Genomic DNA, 12,052 nt, shown 5'->3' on the forward strand with positions numbered 1-12,052 from the left:
GTAAATCATATGTATAAAGCAAATCATTGAATTAAATTAATTTGATAGTATGATTAAAATAAGCTTATTGTCATACTATACAATACCATATTACACAGTTAATTGGAAATATGATTGAAATTATTTAATTACCTAAAACATAATATACCTGCATATTCTGTATCTGTAAGTATTAACAAAAAATAATAATAATGACATGACTCTTAATTACTTTTTAGTTCACGTTGATCATCAGTCTATTTTATATTTATATGATAACAACTTGTAGCTAAAGTTATGTAGTTATGTTAAAAAGGGATTTTTCTGCTGTTCTGTGCTTCACAATTGATTTCAGTATTTTTCTTTCCAAAATATAATATTAGTTATACATTATTTTTCTAAAACAATTGTATTATTAAAATAAAAATAGATGTTTTGTAATAAAAACTATTCAATCTTTTAATTAAAATTAACTTGGTATTCAATATTTTGCTAGTAAATAAAAATGTATAATACTTTTAATTTTAAAACTTGAAGTTTAGAATTCAATATTAATTATTTTAGAGCATTATTAAAATATCTTAAAAGCACATTTCCCTTTTATTAAAAATTGAAGTTTTAATTTTAACGGTTTTTAAACAAAAAGTAATAATGACCTATAACGCTATTAACTATTATTTAATGGTTAAAAATTCAAAAAGTTTTTTATTTAAAAAAACTTATGTTAAATTCTCAATCGTATATATTGTTATGATAAATTTATGTTAGTGAACAGTTACATTCAATATCTATAAGTATTTAATATTTACATTTTGGAAAAAATAATTATATAGATAAAAATGTATGAACTTAGTTAATTTTTGTGATTCAGAAATCATTTATTGAGTTATTGTATATACTTGGAACGTTCTATCTTTATCTATATTATTATTTTACACTGCAAAATTTAATTTCCAAAATAATTTGACAAACTGTATTCTGTTTGCGTGTACAGTGAATCTTTTATTAACACCGTTCTACGAGTCTATGATATGGATGTATTGTATTTTTTTATCTTTTTATAAAATCGATATAGTATGATGGTATATTATTATAATATTAATAGTATATTAAACATTATTGGTAAGACAATAGTGTGATCTATTTACAGTATTAAGTACTTAAAGAAAAAAAAATTATCTACAGTCATATAAATAAATTATAAAACATCCTTAAAATCAGATGCTGACACTAATTCTGTTTAGAATCATTTTTTTGCAGTAAATAAATCATTGAAATAACATTTAACACATCCATTACCATCACCTATTTAATACAAACATAGATAAATCCAATACTTACTATAGACAGCAGAGAGACTTTCTCGGTTTTTTTTTATTATTATTAACATAAGATATCAGTTAGGTATTTATGTTGATAGTTTAGCAATAAATATTTTTCCCACAGCGTTTTATTATTTTCATCACAGTTTTAATCAAATAAAGTACAATTTATTCAATTTTGAATGTATAAATAGACTTACTATTCGGTTATACACATTTTAAATATTAAAATAATTAAGATAAAAAATAATAGAATGCCTTTTTATGAGTGTATACCTACTGAAAACATCTGTTATTTTAGATTAATTATGATATTATAGTGTAAAGCGTATCAAAAAAATATTTAGATCTCAATTTATTACGTTTTAAAAATTAATAGTAAATAACAAAAAGTTTAATATAGGTGAAAATGATCAAGACAACATTAATTGCAATAATATTAATACTTTAGCCATCTGGTTAGTAAAGTGATACGACTGATACGAGTACCTTGTAACGTGGAAATCAGTGAACACAGTACATCTATACCCTTATTATCACTTGCATTATACAAGAAAATATATTTTCAAAGTAAACTTTGAATTTTATTTTTTGATTAGTATGATATACTTTAATATAAGTATTGATTTATCAATTTTTTGAATGACTCTCTAGAATATAAATTCAACTTTTTTAGGATAAAAAGGTCACTTATTGTTGCATATTATACAACAATATTATCCAGCTATAGAATTCTGTGGTTGTGAGACATTTGAAATGGAACAGAAAAGGAATGGTTATGCATGAATACGTTATGATATCAAATCGGGTTTAAGCTTCCACGAGTCCACTGCAGTATTTGAATTCCAATAAGATGACAAGTATTTATTTATTTTCGGTGAAACGAATTTTTTAAAAATGTTTATACAAACATAATATACGACTTTTTTTTAAAACAAGTCTCCAAGAATATTTAGTATTGCGATTCAAATAGTTCTATTGAGAAATAGGTGTCTACTTATTTTTTAATAGTGAAAACAAATATATCGCTTATACTAATATATAATATTTATAATAATTATATATTCTTCCTTCTTTTACATTTACCTACTCCCATTTAAAATTTAAAATTGTCTAATTGTAAGTCAATAAAGTATTTATTTTATGGATAATTTGATGAATAGTTATGAAGGTTATTATTTATATTAATTACTATGGAAAATCTTATTTAAAAAATGGTGTCGAAATCAGTTAGAATCTGGTAAACATAGTGATAAAGCCACTAGAGGGTGTATTATTAACCAACATTAAACTAATATATAAAGGGTTTCTATGGTTATATTTTAATTTTAAATAATTTTGCTTTCATAAAGTATTTCAAGGATTTCATTAAAATATATAAATTATGCATAAATTATTTGGGAAATTATTTTTATTGTTAGGTACCACCTAATATTCGTAATTATGTTATTCACGATATATTATACTGATATTATGATAATAACAGTACTTGTTGAAGTCAAAATAAGATATTTATCTTATTATTAAATTTAAACTTACTTAAAAAGAATAAACATTTAATCGTAGAAATTATTCCTTTCCATAACATACACATTTAGAATAGGGTATGCATTTTTTTTAAATGCGACAATAAAATATTGACTTTTTTATAAATTAACGTTAACTTAACTTTTATCATTGCCTATTTAATGTATCCCGTGGTGTTTTTCGGTAGCGAGATAATGGATTTTTTTATATAAACTTCAGTACTTTAATATATATAAACACCACAGGAATCAGTTCTACATACTAGTGTATACGCTAAACGTGTATTGTGATAATTTACTTGTTAGAATTTTATTTCTTTAGACGTGGATTATTTTATTTTTTAAAAATATGAATGCATGAATATTGGAGCTTATAGAACGTATAACGAGAGTGTTTTCTAATTATTTGAACTTTTAAATAAAAATAATTATTTCACTATGTATAGTAGAGGTGGTGTTCTGAATGTCTGAAACATGAATACATTGAAAGAGACTAATTAAATTTCACTAACCAACCACTTCTTAGAGTGGGTTACAACTATAAATACTTCGATTATTGAATATGCTCAAAATAATTTAAAACACAATTAATAAATAAATTTTTTTAAAGTTTAAACTTGAATAACTGTTTCAACCAAAATCAATTTAAGTCTTGTCAACGGGTGTATAACCACAACAAATATATAAATCTTTTTACAAAGATCTAAATCAAGTTTAATTATCTTGTTTTTGTAGGTATATTATATTTTTATATTTTATCTATCTTTACAGCAACATGTTCTTTAAGTTATTTTGATTTATCTTATTTAATCAATAATATAATGTAATTTTTTGAAACACAGGTAATAGATTTTTAGAAATTTTAATTAGAATATTCTAAAAAAACATAATAATTTTATAGGTAAAATTATATTTATTACCGATAGTTGTATTTATATTTAACATATCTGCTGTTTCTGATTATGATTAAGAACTTAATCGTGGACTCGAAGATAAGTTAAATTAAATTGAATATTTGGTTTCTAAAATTAAATACACTCGAATAGAATTAAATGCGATTGCGTAACAATAGATTGTGTGGGTAGGTTCCTAAGATGTTGTGTGGTTTATTTGCGATTCGCTAGTGCGAAACAATGGTCGATTAAAGACCAACAAAGGGTCACGTTTGAGCTCAGCAGAATAATTGAGAGAATCTTTGCTGGCCACAAGACATATGTTCCAAACTAAATATAGAAAGATAATGATAGACGTATAGAAAATTATATATGTATAGCTCAAAGATAAAGAGAACGATATTTTGATGAATTTAATTTGGTGGTTTAATCAACTAACATTTTTATAGTTACAAAATATATTTTTTTTAATTGGTTGGAAAGGAATATTACTATTTATGTTTCAAAAATGTATATATTTATTTTTATTTGCACGATGCTGTACGGTAGAGGGGATATTACAATAATTTTGGAAACACATATTGTATAAAATGTGTTTATAATTCATATATTATACATATCCTATATATTGGAGTTTCAATTATCCGAACTAATTGGACCAAGAAGGCGTGAATGATAAAACAATAATGAAAAATATTCAATGGACACGAATTTAAATGTTTTATATATTTACAAATAAAACTATAATGTACTATGTGCAATATGCATTAACATATAAGTTTAATATGCTAAAATAAGTGTTAATTTATTATAAAAAGTACGAAATATAATTAATTTAAATTTAAAAATCCCTTTTTTTTTCAAAAATGTATTAAAAATTAATACTTAACTGTGTAAATAAATAAACAAATAATAACATCAACATCGTTGTTATTTCTGTATTTGGTTATAGGTATTGGTTATAATCTTAATAAATAAATAAAAAAACATCTGGATTGTGTTTAAAGCATATTATTATATATTATTGTGGTTAATTATTATTTGGTAAATATGATTGGCTATTATGTTTAGAATTCTTGAGTATACAATGAAAATAATTTATAATTGTTATTAAAGTTAATGGATTCAGGTATAACTGGTTGGGTGCTGTTTAATCCGACGTGTTAAGCTCTATAGCTTGTTTTCCACTCTTAATCAGCGATAACCCCTAAATACTAACTTATGATCAACCTACCATTTCCCTTCATTACCAAAGGAACATAATATAACTTCCTTACTATGTCTCTAGGGAGAGTTGAGTTTATTTGTTACTATTTATCCCTTTCTCCAAATTACACGACTATACTATTTCTTTGGGGTCAATCAACAAACGAGCAACTAAATAAATAATAAACTTTGTTCATCGTATTCCAAATTTTAACTATTGTTCTATTATATTTCTCAGAAGATTTAATTATCTTCATTCATTTATTGATATTATGTATCAAAATTATTATATACATATAGGTATATTGTATATATTTTCAATTCAAAGTAATATTGGAAGTCGAAAATTACCAAAGTCAACAGACGCCTCGTTTATCTTACTTCATACATCTATGTATTTTATTACATTATTTTGTTTCCATTTGAGTTTTAATCATTAGAATATAAAGTTAGTAATAAAGATTTAATGCATTTTATTCTAAGCTATTGTTTATTTACAACAATAATGAGTACACTGAAATATTTAAATTGTGAAAATAATATGTTTAATGTTTATAAATAATTGTGGTTAAATTTTATATTTTAAATTAAAATTTGACGTACCTTTAGTTATTTTACATGTGTCATTTTAGATATGTCGTAAGAATTTAAATTTCAAACAATCCATCAACATTTAAAAATTAATTTTTTACTGCTCCAAAAGGTGAAGACAAAAAAAAAATCATCGCTCTGCTTAGAATATAAAATTGATGTGTATTTGAAACAGTTTCCTAAAGAATTGAATGATAAAAAAAAAATAACTTTAAATTATAAACTATATTATATAATTTTAAAAATTGGATATTATTAACCAAATTATTATAAACAACAAAATATTTTATTAAAAATGCATAGTATATATTTAAAATATTAAATAGTTTCTATATTGTAGTAATTTCAAAAACTATTATTAATTTTAAGTTTTATTCGATAAAATGATGAAATTTAATTGAAATAATTTTAGTCAACTTTAAAATAATACATTTTGCTAATCCAAATATTTTATCGTTTTTTACAAATATCAAAGTATTATAAAAATATCAAGATTAGCATATGTTCCATGATTATTTACACTCTAAAATAAAATAAAATAAGTATTATATATTAAGTATAATGTTAATGTATATGTTATATTATATAACGTATCGACTAACGATAATTTTATAAGCAATGCTTAAAATTGGTATTGCTTAATCAATAATATAGTTTTATGCCTATGGAACTCTATACATTTTGATATTACAATAATGTTATTTCATATTTTATCATATTTTATCATACTTAATTGTTGTTATTATGTGATTAAGATGAGAGGACAACAACTAATTACCGTTGTTCTGAAACGACTAGATCACTGAACGAATATACTTACATAAATAATATGGTCTATGTAATATGAAGTATTTTTAGTTATTTAATTTATATTTTAATATCCATAGCGGTATTTTTTTACATTTAATGGCAAAAATTAATAATGCTATATTACTATATTAATAAATAGTTTCATTACAAAATTGAACATTTGTTCAAGATTTTACATGAAAAAACAATATCATTAATATGATTATCACATAACATTTACTTAAAATGTTGTTAATAAAACAATAATATTCGTGGTAGGTATTTATCTTGGTAAAAGGAGTAAAACTGAGTAGAGATAGAAGCAACGCTCGATACACATACACCCAAACAATACAAGTTGTTGAAGTGAAATAATTGCTAACGTTGAATAATACTTCAGATCTCACGAGTCACACCCATGGTCTATTGCTTTTTCAATACGCCCTTCCATATCAACATCATTTTCGATAGTCCCGAAAGACCTATATATTTTGACTCACAACACATTATAGGTGGCTCATTATTACATTATATATATATATATATATATATATATATATATATATATTAATATATTATATGGTTTAATTAAATTTAGTTTGAATAGAAATTTAAGTCAGACAACAGTACTATTTGGTTTTAAAAGTGTAGGCGTGAAAATTTAATCTTAAATATCAACGTATTATTGTGTTATTTGTAGTAAAAACGTTTAACAAAAGGTATGTTAATGTATTTTTAAGCTAAATATTTGCTTTGCTTTTTCGTAGAATTAATGATAAAATTAATGTCGTAGAAATTTATTTATATTATTTAGTATTTACTAACTTAAATATTATATAGTATGAAATACTCCGGTATACCTATGCAAGTGGTATGTATCTAGCTTCTAGCTAGTTTCATTTTTAGGTTTAATTTTACATCATAATAATATATTATTTTTCATAGTTCTCTTGTGTTACTCGTGAGGAAATATCAAACAAAAATATTTTTGATGAATTTCATATTTGTATTTTACTTTGTTTGAACACGTTTTTTATTTCAAAATATACCCTCACTAAAAGTTCTAAATTATCACATACATGATAATATCGTAATATTATTACGAAAACGTTAAACTCAAAAAAATATTTATTGCTAATAGACTTTAGTTTCAAAACAGTTTATAGCATACAAGTACGCTATTATAGTGGTTAATAGTAATGTAAAATAATTAATAATCAATCATTAATTAGCACAATGTTATAGACTTATAATAGTAATTAATACTTGTAGTTGATATATTTTATTATATAAACTATTAATTTTAAGAAGACGTCATACCCGCATGTGTTATCTGTCTTACGAACGTAAGAAATAGCAAATTTGCGTTCAGCAGATTCAATTTTATGCTATTAGCTTTAATATTAGAGCCAATTTACCTATTATCAAACTTAAAGCTAATAATATTATCTAGGGTATCTTGCAGGCTTTTATTGATATTATAATTTTTAAGCGAGTTACTAGCATTTTAAAATTTTAATATTTTACATAACTATAACTCACTTAAAAGTTAAGATACCAATAAAAGCCTATGGGGTACCCTAGATAATATTATTACCTTTAAGTATGATAATAGGTAAATTGGAACTAATATTAAAGCTAATAGCATAAAATTGAATCTGCTGAACGCTATGTCTTACGTTCATCATTGGAATGGTTCTATTTCTACTGGTAATTTATAACAATAGTAACAAATTATTTTGAATTCATCATTCTAAAATTTGTAAATATAATAAAAAAAAAACCAAGTTCTTAAGAAATTTTTCGGTTACTCAACACTCAATTGTAAAAATACATTCTTAAAAGTATACAAATTTTAATTTTGTTACCATTCGAATTTTCAAACTAAATGAAATTATATAGGATTTGTATTTTTTGTGGAATGTCGATGTACAATACATATGTGTTATGTCATTGAATTAAACACTACGGGTCACTGATTAGAATCCCCGTAGAAAGCAACAACATATATCTAACTAATTTATAATGTAGCTATATATATATATATATATACACAATGTATATTATATATAGTATACAACATGCCATATACCTACACATTAAATCACTTGTACTAAGCTTCATTGAAACTGTGCAATTCATGTATTCTATAGGTATATTTAAATTGTTTTATCTTACATTATTACATAATGTACTTTTAAAAATACATTACAATTATGCTGCTTATAATGATAATACGGATATAAATATTAATTATATATATGGTATAAAGTGGTATTTATTTAAAAATATATATATACATACAACTAAAATAGTTGTTTAGCATAATTGATAAAAATGTATTGTCATTTTTCAATATTAATTATAATAAACTGCATGATAAATTATTATTGGTATTATTAGTATTATAAAAAAAAAAACAAATAATTCACAACGTTACGTTTTAATTTATATTTATGTTAATAGAATCCTAATTGAATTACGTTTGTTCATTTACTGCTAAATATATTATGTTTACTTATTATTCATTATTATTTAATATAATTAAAAATGACATTTCAATAAAGTAGAAATAGTGTAATACATATAAAATTATTAATCAAATAGTTTAATAAATTTAATAATATCAATACTTATCATTACAATTATCTGAATTAATTTTACTATTTTTTTATTATTTTTTATAAACTTTATAAATGATGAAAAAAAATAAACAACAATAACTTTATTTTCGATTTATTATTAATTGATTTACTCATATATGAAAATGTACTCCTTGTTTATTAATCAATGTTTAATTTGAAATATTTTCCAATTTAATATTGATTTGTGAAAGTCTCCAGGCACCTATATACATCATTGTTGAAATCAATTTCCATTCCCAAACATTCCATATGTATTTTTCAACTTCTCCCATGCGACAGTCTCATAGGTTTTTTTTTAAAGGCGTTACACAGCCGCTAGCCATTTAATAATACTATTGCCTCTGCCGCTGTCAAGTATTCACTGTATTGTGTATATCATTTTGTTTACACTCTTTGTCGCCTTGGGGTCCATTTTGATTGACCTTTTGCGCCCTTGTTTGTATTACCCTGCTATTTAACTTCTCTGCGTTTCATTAATCCAAACTGTATATTATCACATCTAGCTCTTTGTTTTCGGTGCTCGTCGTGTCTCTTTCATTTATTTTAAATTCGAGTACACTCATACGCCTCGAGTTAAAAATATTGCATGAATTATTGATGTAACATTCCCTAACCGTCCTTAATACCTCAGATAAATAATGTAATGTTTCACCGACAATGACTTGGATAATTTATGTAATTTCTTAGGACAAAGCAGCCAGTTGGGATATAAACGATGATGACGACGACCCAAGTCCAAGAGATGACGGAGACAACAAACATGGTACAAGGTGTGCTGGAGAAGTTGCAGCGGTCGCGTTTAACCAATTCTGTGGCGTCGGAATTGCATATAATGCAAAAATCGGAGGTTTGAAAAAATACTATGTAAACATTAGTAGCATATAAAATAATTTATTGAAGTGACATTGGGTATTAAATAATTTCTAAAACATATTTATGTAGTATAATATGTATACTATAAATTATAAATATTGTATTATGCAATAGTTGATAAGTATAAACTATACATTTTACACATTTTAACACCTTCTTCTATATTTAATAATATATTATATAATTTCAATACTAATTATATAACTATTTTACTTATCATAAGAATATCAAGCATCTTAGGATGCAGCTAAATTATTTAATTTAAATTCCGATATAATAATACGCATGTAGTATTTAGATTGTATACTTATATATATATATATATATTCCATAATTTATTCAATAGCCATAGACAAGAAAGATATTAGGGATACTTAATTTTAATGTGTATACCACACTATCCGTTATATGGAATAAATTGCAAAAAAATATTTAAAAAAATAATTTTCCATAAGTAAATAAATTATGCTTTTGGTATGTTTATCAAAAGGTGTCCGGATGTTAGATGGGGTTGTTAACGACGTGGTTGAAGCAAAAGCATTAAGCCTGAATACAAACTATATAGATATATACAGTGCTTCCTGGGGACCAGAGGACGATGGGGAAACAGTTGATGGACCTGGACCATTGGCCAAAAGAGCATTCGTTAATGGCGTTACATCGGTAAGTGTCATCGTTACATTGTCTAATGTAATCAAATTAATTTTGATTGGTTTCAATTATTACAGTAATTTTCACAAAAATGTTGATCATTTTTTTTTAAAACAAGCAACTACAAATTTAGAATTATAAAAAAAAATTAAATAACTGGCTCTACTGAACAAAATATTTCAAAATATGTACTCCTATATCATCACTGTAAAGGATATTATATTAAATTATAATTCAATAATAAATTAATATGCAAGAAAATCGATTCTAAAAAATATCAGTATTAGAATTTATTTAAAAGGACATTTTATAATTTATTTATATATTATATTACTATTAGAAATTTAATTTTAAATTATAAATACAAAACTACAATAGTAAAAAATATAGCATATAATGTATCATAGTAAAATAATAAATAACACCTATATTATTATTGTTATTACTCTAGTACCTAGTCAATATCATAGATGTCGAATAATCTAAACTGTATATAGGTTAGCTTAAAATGTATTTTTCTAAATATGTTTTATATATTATCGTACATAGAAAATAATGGTAAACTTAATTCTAAAAATTCTCAAGTTTCTATGTTTAATTTTAATTCACTGAGATAAGTTAAAAGTTATGAGATGTCAACACGTCATGGTGTAGTTGATTCTTAACATATTATTTTTATGTTGCACGGCGTTTTGTATATGCAATATAATATGCTTACAAAGTACTGTATTTTAACTGGGTAAAATATTCAATTGATATATGATTCATTGCAAAACGTAAACATATTTATTTTGTTTTATAAGTTAAAGTATAAAAATTCTGTGATTGATGTGATTATTTTAATTCAATGATACGTAAAATGATTCTAATTTGAGATGGTTTCATTAGTAAATGAATTCATAAATCCATAAAAAACTAAAAAATGTAGAACATTATAGATACTTAAATATAGCAAAAGAAGAGAGAAAAAATGTTGAAGATAATTTTATGTTTAGAAATTATAAAGCAAGAAAAAAGTTTGTATAAATAAATAAATCGATTTTGTATAAAAATTCCTGTTTCTTTATTTTTTTTCCCCAGGTATTTAAAAAATAATTGGGAATGTTTACTTTTGATCATCATATTACCAAAAAATTCACTTTTCTAAAAATAGTATATCTTTAATGTTAAAAAATGAAGCAGCTTACTACCTAAAAACCAATGATAGATATACGCACAAAAAATGCAAAAAAAAACACAATCATATTATTGTAAAATCAAATACATTAATCGCTTCACTCAAAATCTTAACATTAGCAAATTTAGATTTTTATATACTTAGAACATTAAATACGTTGTTAGAATAGGATAAATAAATTTTAAAATGGAAATAAAATTGATAATTACATCTCATATTATGATGCAATATAATTATCATAGATGTATGAAATATATTTATTTATATATTTAGTACATATTTTCTATCAAAGCCTATTATTATTATATTAATTAAGTATACTTTTATTTAAAACTCGTAAAAAAAAAAGTAGTAATAACAGTAATAAATTAAGAGAGACAAAGAGAATGTTATTATGTTT

The 12,052-nt window shown here is 23.3% G+C and overlaps 1 protein-coding gene across 2 annotated transcripts in view; it reads left to right on the forward strand.

Annotated features, from left to right (window-relative positions):
• LOC113551039 (furin-1-like) overlaps positions 1-12,052 on the forward strand; it is a 105,981-nt gene that overhangs the window by 67,074 nt on the left and 26,855 nt on the right. For both annotated transcript variants that reach the window (XM_026953045.1, XM_026953046.1), the window contains exons 5-6: positions 9,639-9,798; positions 10,315-10,487. In XM_026953045.1, the coding sequence (XP_026808846.1) occupies positions 9,639-9,798; positions 10,315-10,487 (333 nt within the window). The remainder of the gene's footprint in view (positions 1-9,638; positions 9,799-10,314; positions 10,488-12,052) is intronic.

This window comes from Rhopalosiphum maidis, chromosome 2, assembly GCF_003676215.2.
Source record: "Rhopalosiphum maidis isolate BTI-1 chromosome 2, ASM367621v3, whole genome shotgun sequence".
NCBI lineage: Eukaryota > Metazoa > Arthropoda > Insecta > Hemiptera > Aphididae > Rhopalosiphum > Rhopalosiphum maidis.